The sequence below is a fragment of the Bactrocera dorsalis genome, chromosome 3 (genome assembly GCF_023373825.1).
Source record: "Bactrocera dorsalis isolate Fly_Bdor chromosome 3, ASM2337382v1, whole genome shotgun sequence".
Lineage (NCBI taxonomy): Eukaryota > Metazoa > Arthropoda > Insecta > Diptera > Tephritidae > Bactrocera > Bactrocera dorsalis.
Genome location: NC_064305.1, coordinates 84,826,885 through 84,841,721, shown reverse-complemented (window position 1 = coordinate 84,841,721; position 14,837 = coordinate 84,826,885). Strand labels below are relative to the sequence as shown.

At 38.8% G+C, this 14,837-nt stretch overlaps 2 protein-coding genes across 9 annotated transcripts; one reads left to right on the top strand and one right to left on the bottom strand.

The window, feature by feature from the left end:
• The first annotated feature begins 204 nt into the window (after window positions 1-204).
• LOC105227748 (serine/threonine-protein kinase pakD) lies at window positions 205-10,608 on the top strand. Of its 8 annotated transcripts, none has more exons than XM_049452796.1 (5): window positions 205-292; window positions 5,598-7,093; window positions 8,544-8,732; window positions 8,793-9,029; window positions 9,909-10,608. In XM_049452796.1, exons 2-5 carry the CDS (start codon window positions 5,696-5,698, stop codon window positions 10,344-10,346), a joined length of 2,262 nt encoding a protein of 753 aa, XP_049308753.1. In that variant the 5' UTR covers window positions 205-292; window positions 5,598-5,695; the 3' UTR covers window positions 10,347-10,608. The 8 variants fall into 8 exon arrangements, with proteins under 8 accessions (XP_049308753.1, XP_049308749.1, XP_049308748.1 ...); XM_049452792.1 differs by having other exon boundaries at window positions 206-349; XM_049452791.1 differs by having other exon boundaries at window positions 225-368.
• A 334-nt stretch (window positions 10,609-10,942) lies between these two features.
• Window positions 10,943-14,726, bottom strand: LOC105227749 (breast cancer type 2 susceptibility protein homolog). Its single transcript, XM_011207249.4, has 2 exons — window positions 13,312-14,726; window positions 10,943-13,247 (listed from the first exon to the last, which is right to left on the bottom strand). The coding sequence occupies exons 1-2, from the start codon at window positions 14,633-14,635 to the stop codon at window positions 11,236-11,238; spliced, it is 3,336 nt and encodes a 1,111-aa protein (XP_011205551.2). The 5' UTR covers window positions 14,636-14,726; the 3' UTR covers window positions 10,943-11,235.
• Between the last annotated feature and the right edge of the window lie 111 nt (window positions 14,727-14,837).

The window sequence follows — 14,837 nt, the reverse complement described above, 5'->3', positions numbered from 1 at the left end:
GCATCATAACTCTTCTCGATTGAGTAAAAATGATCAACTTTTAACGATTTTAAATATTTAACTGTTTAAGCGAGTTATGAAACAATATTATCCCTTTAACAATTTTTTGTGAACAAATAAAATACTGAATTCTAGTAGTGCTGTGAAAAGGCACAAGCACCCTAATTTATATTTTCACACAAGCTGGTAGCACTGCTTAGTAGAAATGTATATGTTCGAATTAAATTTGTTGATTTGCTCTCAGTGTTCAGTTGGGCGAACTTTGTGTATATTTTCAGCGAGAATTATACAAGTAAATTTAACAAAATATTGAATAAAACGCTAAAGAATACGTCAAATATATAATAAAGTGCGTAAATCACATGAAAGTAATTGAGTTTGTATTTAAATTACATGTTTGTGATGTGACCACAATTGGCTACATTTGTTTGCATATACGCAGGAGAAAACCAAAACCGGAAGCAATTTTTCAGAGCGAACCACAGCGCGAGAGTAAAAAGTCAAAGAAAACAAAAACAAAACAAAACATTCCTATAAGCATTTCACTAAGCCGCCGTTGTGTGTTTGTTCGCGTGTATGTGTGAGTGTGGGAAGTAAAATTGTCGCAATACAAATTCGTTTGTTGCAAAGTTGCCGATCGTGCGTGAGTTTGAGGCTGTGAGAGCGCGCTAGCAAGAGAGTGAGCTCTGGAAATCTGCTATTTGTGCGTTTCGTGTCGCAGATACATAGATATTTAGATACATTTACCATTGGATGCACTTGTGTTCATTTAGTAGGTAAAAGATGTCAAGCATCTGCTTACAAAATTTTTTTGTTTTTAGTATAACTGCAAGTTGAGTGAGGTGAAAATGCATAAAATACTACTTTGTGATTGAGGAAACGAATTTATTTATTTATATTAAAAACAAATAAGTGGAAATTGTTAAATTTTTGAAAAAAAGTAAAACAAGAATTGTGAGTGAAGTGTTGTGAAAGCAAACCCACACAAAACGAAAAATCCTACCTGTTGAATGCCGCTGAGCAAGTGAAGCCCTCTAAATGTGGCTCAGTGATCGTGCATTCGAATAAATTGATATTTCTTTCAATTCCAATTCAATCGCGTAAAAAATGTGTGTTAAACTCCTGCTTGGTTGATGTCTACAATATTTGAAGAAATCTAAAAGCTGAGTTTAATCTCGTAGAGCAAAATCTAATTGGCTTGTGCGCCACTCAAGTTCAGTGTGCAAGCAATAAGTGACCTCGATTCGGAGAAACCAGAAAAGGATGTTAGAAATTAATAGCAAGCGACATGCGCATAGACGCAACCATTTTCTTTATTAATAAAAGTGCTGGTTTTTTCAACTACGTTTCATAAGCAAGATCAATATGCAACACCCTACATGAATAAATATATGTATGTATGTATATATGGAAATTAATTTATGCGTAGAAAGGCAAGTCACCAGCTTGGCGGTATATCTGAAACGATTTTATCGCCAACGTAAATCTAATGACATATCTTATATGTATGTACGGCTCATATACTTACATACCTATGCACATACATACATACATATAATACTTATATGTAGGCGCGTCTATAGCGCCTCGAAGTTGTGCGACAACTCTAGCAGACGTTCGCTGAAGTGTAACACTTTTCCTTTTGATACTGATACAGCCATTTATGTAGGCAGCCCCATAATTACATGCCTAAATATGTAGAAAGGCGCATAGATCGGTATGTAGGCCTAAGGCACATTCCGGCTTAGCAAATATAATAAAGCTGCGTATATTGACAGAATTATATTGTACAGATTTCATGCTCGGTTTACTCGGCTTTTACTTTCTCCACATAAGTATTTGATATTTCGTAAAAATAAAAATATTTTTTTTTTTTATTTTTTTTTGATGAAGTATTGTGGGAGTCTCCTTGGTTTACAACAAAGACATCTACCAGCCGAACTTGATAACCATAGGCTTTGATCTTTATCGAAAGCTGTGTTTTGATTGAAAACTTGGTTCCCAGAGCCTAGTTTAATAGATTTACAGATAATAGCAGATACTAATTTTCTTAAAAATATGCTATTGATTGTTTTTAGTCGCATAAACCCGGCTTAAAAAAGGACACTTTGTTACTAATATTGATTTTTAAACCAATATTAGTCTCTGGAAATTATTTCGAATCAAAAAGTTAGATTTTAACCAATTATGTCATATGATCAAGTTTGACCCGGACTGCAAAAAAAAAAATCTAAATGTTTACGTATTTGAATACAAATTTGTAATATCGTCTTCAAAATAGGTTTTTGAGCCTTTAGAAGCATATCAGCGCATAATTTTCCATACACTTGTTAACAGCCTCGGCTGGGATGACATACAGTGCCTTCAGTGAACTTTGGTTTTTCGGTCTCGACTACATGCTGGATTGTTCTACGGTTTCGCCGTCATATTCATAAACCCACGTTCCCGTCACTAGCAATGAAGCGATTTCGATTTTATCGTCATTAACATTGGTAGAGGGACGACTGCCGTGAGGCGATGACTTATTATATTAGAAAGGTTGTACCAATCTTGGAAAAAAATTAGCATCGATTCGCTTTACATGCAGTATAAATGGACCAGTCCGGGTCAAATTCGATCAGAATGTGTATTAAACAATAAGTGAAAATGGTCGAAAGAGGGTTAAAATAACAAATTTCTATATAATACTAATAAGACGTATTCCGAAGAGCAGCTTGAAGAATTTTGTTTTTAGAAGCGGAATTGTTTCCACGCTTCTTACCATCTTTAAGCTTTCTTCAACTTTCTTATTTAAATTTGAGAACTTTTCGCGTTCTTCATCACCAATCTGGGTCATAAAGAAGCACAGCTTGTCTAGCGCCTCAAATTCGTTTATTTATTATTATTTTATTGCCTTCTCGTTTACACTTTGTTGAAATTCTTTGCCTTTCATGGATGACACGCAGAAAAAAAGCAACGCCGTGGATGTTATTTGCATAGACGCCAATGTCAAAGTAATTTTTTTTTCAACACACTTAACTATGTATGTACAAATGTATCTACGTTTATATGAATATGCCAACTCATATTTAAATACTCCAAAATTTGTAGACGATTACAAAAGTTTTAGCAATCATTTGTACTATACATTTGTTTTGATACTTATTCCGATCGCTAAGCGTGAAGCGTAAAAAAATTATCGTTAAATATTTATATTTTGAAATATGTGTAAGTGAAACTAATATGGTCGTTACTTTATACCTGGAGCAAATAATTACTCTTTGATTAAATATATTACACTCTGAGACATTGATGATTTAGGAAACTTCATTTATAACATATTAGGAAATCTAAAAACAATTTACTTCTTTAATGAAAAAAAGGTTAGCTGAGAGAGCTCTCTCTCTTAACACTATTGGGGTTATCTCGACATCGTGTTTCCAGTACGTTTCATCTAATTTTCTATAACAATTTCTGGCGATGAGAGTTCGAAATCACATAAATTTAATAAAAAAAGTATATAAAAGGTGATCACTTTCGACGTTTTCTACTTAAAAAAAAAAAAAAAAAACAAAAGCTTCAAATTTAATGGATAATGTTTATTATCATTTGAAAGAACATTCTTTGGAATTTCTTTTTTTTTTTTTTTGAAGATTATCTCTTTAAAATGGTATTCCATCCGTTGAGTCCAATTTTCGTTGACTCGGACGAGCATTTCGACCGGTAACTGGCGAATGACAGACATGATATTTTTCTGCAAGGACTGAATCGAAGCGGGATTGTGCGAATACTTTAGACTTTACATATTCACACAGGAAAAAGTCTAAAATGTGATATCACACGATCTTGGTGGTCAACCGACTAGCCCAAAATGTGTAATTATCTGTTAACCGAAGTGTTTTCTCAATAAATCCGTTGATTGGTGCGATATGCGGAAAGTGGTACCGTCATGTTGGAACCAAATGCCGCCGAGATCTCGATCTTCAATTTCAAGCATCAAATAGTAGGTTATTATAGCGCGGTAACGGTCGCCATTGACGGTGACGTTCTCATCGGCATTATTTTCGAGGAAATATTGACCGATGTTTCTACAGGCCTACAAACCACACCAAACCGTTGTTTTTTGAAACTCTTCAGGTTGCTCTTCGTACTAAGGTTGGCAATTTTGCTTATATAAATACCCATTAAGCCAGCTTGAAAACGTCGGAGCTTCTTGAAATTTTTTAAAAGCCCATAGAGCGAAGCGGTGTAGCTTGGGAAAGCCTTCAGTTCTTGTACAAGTTGTATTTTGTACGCTTTCAATTAAAAATCTCGCTGTAAAATGCGCCAAGTCGTTCCATACGTCAGTCCGAGCCTTCGGTCTGCTTGTGCACTCTCAGATACGGCATCTATATTTTCTTCATTGTATGCAGGACGTTGTCCATTCAGACAAATATTATCCAATAATGAATGCTTGATCTCAAGACGGGTGTTGGCGTTGCGAATAGTACGCACAATAGGCTGATTATGTTGACCATAAGTTGAGCGAAGCGGGCGAAACAAATTCTTTATAGAACGTGAAATTTCGTAATAAAGTTGAATGATTTGTAAATGTTGTTCAGGCGTAAAACTTTTCATGTGAAAATGCCAAACAATGCTGAGCAAAAATAATATGACAGCTCGACACGACTCACACATGTTCTGTCAAAAAAGGCTATTGAGAAAAGTACCTATACTTGGATCACCCGTTAGTAGCGATTGGCTTAGATAATGTGGCAGATCTGAAGTCACAAATGATCGCACTGGAGCAGCTAATAACGTCAGTCCATGGTAATGCTTTGAACTTATGTATGAAAAGGTCTTTGCATATCGTCAAAGGTCTTTGATCCTGTCATATATTATTTAAGACGGCTAGTATCAATTCGCCTAGTTCAGAGAAGGTATAATTACTGAATTGCTTTAACTTTAGTCTCGTGAAAGCTGGAATGAAGTTAAAAGCGTTATGTTTCACTTTCGCCAGTATTTCGGGATATATACAGGTAGGACAGTGTCCAAGAAGAACTTTTGCAATGGTGTATAATGAACCTTGCTAGGAGCTAATAATTCTGTAGACAACTCACGCTTTACTTAGAGGCAACACGCAGCAGCACATTTTCTGGTTGGTAACCAATGCGTACCGAGCTTGGGTCAGATCCATGATAGAAAAAGGCTAGGAGAGCGCCGACTAGTATTAGTTTCGGCTATATACCCTAATTCGCCGAAGGTATGCTACTCAATTCTTGAAATACAGTCTCCAACAGTCTGTAACATTTTTAGCTGACGTTTTGATGATTGAATGTAACTATTTACCGTTGATTGTGGCACTATAAACAACTATATAAATTACCTGCGAATAACTATTTGATTTTATAACAAAATAGTATTAGTATTAGAAAAATAGCGTGAGTGAGAAACTTTATTTTCAATAACTCTACAAACTTTCTTGGTCTTAAGTCAGCACTGTCGGCTAAGACCCTCCTTGGTTGGAAAATACAATTAGTTTTCTACGTAAACACTGAAAAAGAAAGGAGAAGCAATAAAAAATGTATGTTTAAACCAATTAAAGTCAATCTTAATTATTTATCCTTCTCAATATGTAGACTACTTCAAAATGTCTAAGGGCAAGGAGGAGCATTGGTAGACTTTGGGGTCAACAATACCCAACTACAACATAAACAAACAGCAAATGCTTTAAGCAATGACTAAGACGTCTAATAAAATGTCTGGTATTACTAACAACAACAACAATAATAATAATAACAATAACAACAATATAAACAAACTGAGTGAAAAGTTTTTAAGTGCAAGCAAAACAAAAACGATAGAAACGTCGTCACACACATTGCCAACTGGTGTCAACACCAACACAAGCAACATTAATAATAACAACATCAACAACAACGCCATCTCCCATAATAACCCGAAATCGAATAATAACAACGAGTGTGACAAAATAACACAACAGCAATTTTCTGCTACGATTTCGAGCAAATTACAAGCACCACAAACCCGGCGCTCGCTGCCAGCTCCCAGTGCGGTGCAAACCTTGGCGCAACGCACACTCCAACAGCAACATCAGCAACAGCAAAGCGTGACGACAAACTCATCGGCATTGCCATCAGCCAACCCAATTACAAAATACTCAAACGGCGCCACATTGCCTTCGCACCAGCTGCAAACCATCGCCACTGTACACCAACATCACCCACAGCAGCAACAGCAACAGCACACGACCGAGCCCACGACAGCTGCGTCAACTGGTGGCATATCAACAGACGCACAACAACAACAAACACACCTACATCCAACATCCTCGAGTAGCGCAAAGGATAAGCGTCCACACAATCACAACCAGCACCACCACCAGCAACACCACACACAGCACCAACCACATCATCACAGCCAGCAGCAAACAGCTTCGAAGCATTTGAGTGGCGAGAGTGAAGGCACTTCGTCTACGATAAACGGCGTCACCTTGCAGCAGCAACGAAACACATACAATCTGCAGGCGCTGAAAGCTGCCAATCATTTGAAGGCGCCAGCACATTCCATACCGCCACGCTACCAACCACCACCCCAACCGGCTGGCAACCAGGCGGGCATATTGAAGCACATAAATACACTGCGCAGCGGCGGAGCGGAGAGTGCTGAGACCTTCGGCCAGCGCCAGTCAGCGACGGGTGGCAACAAACAGCTTGCGTCCGCGAATTTCGATACTACGCATTTCAATCTTAAATATCCGCCGGACATACCACAATTGTCGCCTGTCTATATACCAGATTCGCTGAAATTAAACGGTGGCAGCGGTCGTTACTTGCCAACGCATCAGACAGCGCTTGCACAGCGGCAAAGTACGCGACTCGCGGGTGGCGCTACGAATCCACAATACTTCTATAATTCACAGCAACAACAGCAACAGCAGCAGTACCGGCAGCAACAAGTGGAGCAGCAGCAGCAGCATCAACAAGATATGCTTAAGTTTGTGCGTAAAAGTGATCAGGATCATCCATCGCCGAATGCTTCGATCACCTCGAGTGCCGCTGCTGTGTCGACAGGCACCACTCGTCTCACCGCCGAACAGAATCGACAACTGCAGGTAGGTGTTTAATATTTGGTTGCAAGTTATGAATTACTATTTAAACACTAGACTACTTTAGTCCGTAGTCTGGATTGGTTTTTTAAGTTCTGAGTTTCGTGTTCCTAAAAGGTTCAAAACTTCCTAATCGAAGGTGGATCTCATATTCGTCAATGTGAAATTTATTTTAGACTACATATAACCGGCTCAATCAAAAAGTCTCTGGCCTACCATAGTAAAACACATTTTTTTTGGCAAAATTCGTTGTTCTTTTTTATTCAACATAGTTCATTTCAAGGGAGATGCGTTGAATATAGCAACCCTTTAATTTTTGATACAATTTGTATAGTACAATTTGTCCTTTTCTTCAAAATAGGCCTCTTCCAACGAGCATTGAATGAATGAATGAAGATGAGGAATGCACCACGACCTTTGGTCTATTGTGCCCTCTCCTGACTCACATTGACTCGCCTAGACCCAGCGCATTAATGAAGTCCAGTAGACTGCCGTGCGGTAGCGAGGCAATGCGATCCCTATCTGGGAACAACGATCCAAGGGGCTTAGCTCTGCGTCTACAGACTGCTGTGCAGTCAATCAGCAGATGCTCCGGGGTTTCAAGCTCCCTGTCGCAGAACCGGTAGTTAGCGAAAGAGGATAGGCCCATGTTGTGCAGATGCCTATTCAGCTTGCAGTGGTCAGGGTACCATGCGACTAGTAGCCTGAGTTTGCTCCTGGCTAGGTTTATTACAATTTTGAACCTTGCAAGTTGTATCCTCCCATTAGCAACTTGGCATCTCTCATACCATGAGTTTGTAGCCATTGCTCCTCCCTGCCCACTCTTTCCTCCTTACAGAGCATTCTTTTGAGATCTGAGAACAGGCAATAGTTGCTGGGGCCTGATCTAGAAAATACGGTGGATGCGGAAGCAATCCGAAACCCAATTCATGGATTTTTGCAATCGTTTTCACTGACTTGTGACACGGTGCATTGACTTAGTGAAGCAGTACTCTCTTCTTCTTCAAAGGTGGCCGCTTTTCGGTGATTTCGTCCTTCAAACGCTATGTAATAGTCGATGCCGAAGGTCCTTTCTTTCAAGGTAATCAAATAAATCACTCGATGGAGACACGTTTCATTCATTGTCATATATCAACACAAACTCGTCGATGGTTTTGGTCAAAAGTGAGCGGCACCCATTTTGCACAGAGCATTCTCATACTCAATTATTCCTTCAGTTGATATCTTTACAGTGCCTGCTATCTCGAACAAATTCGCTTTACGGTCAACCAAAATTATTTTGTGGACTTTTTCGTCGGCAAGAACCTATTTGGGCGTCTAATCTATAGAAAAAATTATCGATTCCAGGCCACTCCGGCACAAATTTGAACAGATATACTCGTATATAATAATACTTTCGTTACTTTAAAAATAATCTATATTTTAACACTAATTTTCCAAAACTTCAAACTACCAGGGTCTCATTAACGAGCTACGCGTCTTAAAAGAACAGAATCAACGTTTACTCGATGACAATCAGGAATTGCGTGACTTGTGTTGCTTCCTCGATGACGATCGTCAAAAGGGTCGGAAACTCGCAAGAGAATGGCAGCGTTTCGGCAGATATACCGCCAGTGTGATGAGACAGGAGGTGGCAGCATATCAGGTAGGTCTAATGCCCTAATGATCTTAACTTTAAGTACTTAACTAATAATTTCTCGTAAAGCACAAGCTACGCCAACTCGACGACAAACAACAAGAACTAATTACCGATAATCTGGAACTGAAAGAGTTGTGCCTGTACTTGGACGAGGAGCGCACACATATTGCGGCGAATGCGCTCTGTGCCAATTGTGGCAGCTCGGTACGCAATCCGTTACGGGATGATGGTGATGGCAGCAGTTCAAGCACAAATGCAGAAGAAACTTTATCAGCGTTAAGGAACTATGAGCGCCAAATGCCCGTAAGTACAACGCTTGAACAGGTTTGGAACTTAAACTTTTTTGACAGGAAGTTATAAATAGATTTTCTTGTTACAAAACGCAAACAAGTTTGTCAAATACTTGACAGAAATTACCCTAGAGGGTAATCCATTTCGAGATTCCCACTTTTAATACCCTGAACAGGGTATATTATGTTTGCCACGAAGTTTGTAACAACCAGAAGGAAGCGTCGGAGACCCTATAAAATATATATATAAATGATCAGTATGTTGAGCTGAGCCGATTTAGCCATGTCCGTCTGCCTGTCTGTCCGTCTATCCGTCTGTGTGTGTATATATACGAACTAGTCCCTCAGTTTTTAAGATATCGTTTTGAAATTTCGCAAACGTCATTTTCTCTTCAAGAAGCTGTTCATTTGTCGGAACTGCCAATATCGGAACACTATAACATATACCTCCCATACAAACTGAACCATCGGCATCATGTTCTTGTATGGAAAGCTTTCACATTTGACAAGGTATATTCACGAAATTTGGTATTTCTTATTTTCTAAGGCAACAATGTAATCTCCGAAGAAATTGTTCAGATCGGCTCACTAAGGCATATAGCTGCCATACAAACTGAACGATCGGAATCAATGGCTTATATGGAAAACTTTCGCATTTGACGTGGTATCTTCACCAACTTTGACATGAATTACTGCTGAAGGTAATAATATAATCTCCGAAAAAATTGTTCAGATCGGATTACTATAACATATAGTTTCCATACAAACATACACACAACACATAGTTACTAAAAGAAATGCACCTGTGAAGGGTATATTAGCTTCGGTGCAACCGAAGTTAACGTTTTTTCTTGTTTAACTACTTTATATTTCCTCCCTCCCACATTCACAGGAAGCAACGCTACGAACAACGCTAAGTGATCAGACCGTCCAATACGTGCGCTCGTTGGAACGACGCATACGACAATTGGAAGAGGAGCGTGTGGGCACAACAACGCCAACATCCAATATCCTAGCGACACAGCATACCCAAACGCAAGCACCAACCGCACAAACGCAACAACATCAACAACAACAGGCGCAGCAGCAACAACAACAACCAGCACAAAATCCACTAATCGATCCGATATCAAGTCGACCCGAAGCTGTGGTGCGTGCGCTTCAAGTACTCGAGGTACGCGAACAGTTGGAACGAGATCGTCTCAGTGGACTCATTGAGAACTCAAGAGACCAAATGGATGACGGCGAAAAGGCGTTGGTGCGCGAAATGTGTAATGTAGTGTGGCGTAAACTCGAAAGTAATGTGCCGAACGTGTCGAGTAGTATGTAACTAGTAATGTTAACGGAAAATGTAAGATGAAGAATAAGAAGAAGAAAATATTGCCAATTTCAATCATTAAATGAATCACTAATATTCACGTGCACATACATACACGCATAAGCATTAAGCTTATGCTATTGTCCTGGAAGGAGTTGATTGAAAACACTCTTACATCACAACTTATTTCAAACATTATTTATATACAAACTTTCAAATGTACGTACATATTTTACGAAATAATAAAGCGTGTTTTTTAAAAATATGCAAATAATTAGTAACGGTTTTTAATTAATATGTATTGAAGTGTGATTTTTATACCATCTTTTCGCACCAAGAAAGAGCTCAGTTTTCGACACAACAGCCGATATCGCACCAGTATATTATACATATAACTGCCGTACAGACGGATCGATCAAAATATAGTCCTCGTAAGGAAAACTCGTATCGGATCGGAATATTGTAGCTTCGCTGCAGCCGAAGTCACGTATAACGTTGTTTTCTTATTTCCATAGATATCGGAATAGTCCAAATTGTTTTTTTTTTGTCGAATTGACCCAGCAAATCACTCTGTGCATATTGAAACCAATACAAAAACAAAGTTTAACTTCGGTTAGTCATACGACTCGTTTGTGCGATTATCAAAATTTATTGAACAAAAATCGATTTCTTTTAAACTTTTGCATACCTGACTTTTGCAAAACTTTTCAAATCAAATTATCAAAAATTAAACGATATTTTGAACTTATTCAAAAACGACAAAAAGAAAATGAAAATAAAATAAATTTACATAAATACATATTTACATATTGCTGACAACTATTGATAAGATAAACTGATATCTAAACGCATGCTTTGCTTTATAGGATAAACAATCTCGGCAAGCTATGCTCAGGGCGCACTACTCTCTGTTAATGCGCTCGCCCTTGGAGGCACTGCGCGTGCGTCTTTGCAATCCCGATACACGACAATTATTTGTGCTAGACATACAAATCGGCGAGACACTTGGCGGTTTGCCATACATACGCAGGCGTTCAATACGCTGTTTCGGCGTCGGATTCGATTCCATTTTCATAATGTTGCTGCACGATGAATTTGACAATCTGCTGGTATTGAGCGAAGTGGCGCTTTTATTCACACTGTCATTTTCCCAATCAATATGCCGAAATGAGCCATCATTGGCCGGTGTCGTGATTGTTGTTTTGTCTTTTGTTGTAGTTGGTGTATTCAATGCGGCTGCTACCGATTCCGCCCGCTTTCTGGCACGTGTGCTCATGCGCGTTTGCTGTCGTACTGAAGGCTGTGGTGTACTGGTGCTCATGACGGCTGAGTTGAAAAATTCTTGCAAATTTGGTATGGGTGTGGCAGGTGGTGAGTTGGGTTCGTTAGCCATTGAGGCAGCGGTTGTAGCGCCGCTTCGTTTCGTTGGTGTTTTAGTCACGCTATTTTCTGGCTTCATGTCCTGATGTTTTGAAGATTTCGCTTTCAACTTGTTGCTCATATTTAGAGATAGCAGATTCTTACGCGCTATTATGCCATGTCTAGCGCGATAATCTGGCGGAGTGTTCACTGCCATTTCACTCAAACTGGAATGAGTGACGGTCGCTTGTATGTGAGCTAGCGGACTACGTTCACCACCAGTCGATTTGCAAAATAATTTTGGTGTTCGCGGTGGAGATGTAGATATTCGCCGATTTTGTGCACTTTCGCTATCGCTACGCTTTCTCTTATTCAAACCATTCAATGTTCGCTCGGGTTTATCGGCCACACGGTCTTCAACAACTGTAACTAAAGACCGCTCAGGAAACAGCAAATTATCTAACGACTTAGTTTCTGAACTCTTTTTGATATTTTCAGTCTTCAAGTTCTCAGTGACAACAGCTCTTTGGTTTGCTTTTTTAGGTGCTGTCGAAAATCCAGGAAGGTTAATTTTGTTTTCATTTGCAGTATTTGCATTTACCACTTTTTCATTCGCCACTTCTTCATGAACATTTATTTCCTCCTCCTCTTCCACTGGCCACTCACTAAATTGTAAATTTTCTAAAGACCGCTTAACATCGTCCTCAACACTTTCTTTTTGAAATTCCATCACGTCTTCTAATATGCGCGCAGCTCGTTTTTTTGCATCATCACTTATTTGTATAGTTTTTCTTGACGCAGTGGCAAATCCAGTCAATTTATTCGCATCAAGTTCCGCTTCCATGCCATCATTTGGCAGTTGCTCTAGTATTTTTAACGCACGTTCCTGAGCTTCTTTCGATATATTTATTGATTTACTAGAAGCTGTGCGAAAGCCAATGAATAACTCTTTACTAGTCGAGGCATTGTTTAAAGTAACGTCATTCTTTAAACATATTTCGTCCTGTGGGAGTGGCGTTAGCATCTCCAGGGCGCGTGCCGCTTGCTGCTTTGCTCCATTTGAATTTGTAATTGTTTTATGGGAAATAGTGGTAAACCCGCAAACATCCGCCATTTCTTTACTGCCGATTAGTTCGTCCGGATTTGCTGAGGTTCCAACTAAGTCATCAATTGTTTTTGAAATGGTTATTGTTCGGTTCATGACATTTTGACAATCTTCTTCTCCCGTTTCGTCTTCGATAGGTAACTCTTCGTCACAGCTGTTATTTAGCGGTAGTGGCGGTAGATTTTGAAAAATGGATGCCACGCGTGCTTGAGCTTCCGCAGATATTTTAACTTCTTTATTTGAGGCTGTTCGAAAGCCTATTATTGGCTCAGCGTTTATTTGCGCAACATTACATCCGTTAGTATCCATTGTATGAGTTGCTTCAGAAGTTTCAATTTTGTCCAACTTGAATGATGAAGCCGCATCCAAGGCAATACCCATATCGAATTTCGCAAATATATCACATTCATCATACCATTCATCGTTTAGCTCGTCATTATTTGTATCGTCTTTTATATAAAACAAAAAAATTAGAATGCATATGCTGAATATAAAAGTAAATAAGTAACATACCGTTAGGTGTTAATGTATCACAGTTTTGTTTTGTGTCCTCTTCCTCGCTGCTGAAGCCTTTAAAGTCTTCTTCGTTTGAAATGTGTCCATTGGAATTGGTCTTGGATTGTTCTTCCGTTTCCGGTAGCACTAGTTCTTCGTCGACCTGCATACATTCATCTTCTGCTCTGTTCGTTGTGTATGATATGTCCGAACGACTTTTAAATTGTTCCTCCGTTTCTGGTAGCACCAGTTCTTCTTCGATTTGCATACAATCATTATCTGCTTTGTTCGCTGTGAAATATATTTCTGAGCTACTTTTTTCTGCTAATGTCCTTACACCTAAGTAGTCTTCCGCTAACTGATGTTCTACACATTCCGTACTTGGATCTTGTTTTTTATCTCTCTCCCCGGACGACTCAGTAAAATAAGCGCTCAGGTTTTGTAAATTTTCGCATAAACTCTGTGAATGCTGCAATACGACGACTGCTTCTTTCAAGGGTATAAGTTGAGTCTGATCCTCCTGCACCGAGAGATCAGTAGATGAATCATTGCTTAGCAAATCATCATTAAGCACACAATGTGCAACACTATTGGTGGGCTTGTTATATTGCTCTGCAATATTTTGACGTGCTATTACGTTTTCATGTTTGCGTCTGCTGTAAGTTCGCAATGGTTTGTTAGCAAAGCGGAAATTAAAATTACTCTCCTCGGAGGACTGCTGGAGTTCAGGAGATTGTGGAGAACTACAAAAATCCTCAAGTATTAAATCTACTATCGACTTTGTTTTTCTTTTAGGCGTTGAAGGCGATTTGTTTACGTCCCCTTTAACTTCTTTTATACTTGACAAATCAATGGTTTTCTTTTCTGTTTCCTCGCATACTTGAAGCAATTCAGAATCTGTGATTTCAAATCCATCAGTCTTATTACGATTATTTTCACTAATATTGCCTTCTCGCTGTTCGAGAGATTCAAATAAAAAATTATTACAGGGCTCAAAACCTTGCGTAGCTTTAAAAAGGCGCGAGCTGGGCATTGCTCTACTCCTATCGGCAAGGACAAGAAGACGATGCTCAGCAAATGGATCGTAACTAGTATTAACTTTTGATATTGTCTTTTCTACGCGCGGACATTTATTTTTAATAGAATTCTCCATAGTCTCGTCGGAGTCATACATTACCAGAAGTGTGCAGGATAAATCTTCTTCCTCGACTTCATGTGTACATGGCGTTCCCGAAGTTGTAGTGAATGTTGCGTTAAGCCTTTTATGTCTTCGATGTAAACGTGATTTGTGTATGGAGTTATTCAATTTTCGTGGGCTAGAGTTAATACTTTCATCAGCCATTGAGGAAATACTCGTCAAAAATATTTTTAGTTAAGATATAAACAAAACTATTGTCTATAGACTTTTAAACGTCACCAAAAGACAGCTGTCAACTACACTGAGGAAAATAAGGTAAATAGGGCCTAAGTAAAGCACAAAATTGAATAACTTTTTCATTTTGTATTTAAAATATAAATTTTTTGTAATTGTTATTATTTAAATA

What these genes read in the sequence shown, in the direction of transcription:
- LOC105227748 (XM_049452796.1), top strand. Translation starts at nt 5,696, where the DNA reads ATGACTAAGACGTCTAATAAAATGTCTGGTATTACTAACAACAACAAC. An exon ending in AACAGAATCGACAACTGCAG is followed by an intron (nt 7,094 to 8,543) that starts GTAGGTGTTTAA and finishes TCAAACTACCAG; the next exon opens with GGTCTCATTAACGAGCTACG. An exon ending in ACTATGAGCGCCAAATGCCC is followed by an intron (nt 9,030 to 9,908) that starts GTAAGTACAACG and finishes CCACATTCACAG; the next exon opens with GAAGCAACGCTACGAACAAC.
- LOC105227749 (XM_011207249.4), bottom strand. Translation starts at nt 14,635, where the DNA reads ATGGCTGATGAAAGTATTAACTCTAGCCCACGAAAATTGAATAACTCC. An exon ending in TGATACATTAACACCTAACG is followed by an intron (nt 13,248 to 13,311) that starts GTATGTTACTTA and finishes TTTATATAAAAG; the next exon opens with ACGATACAAATAATGACGAG.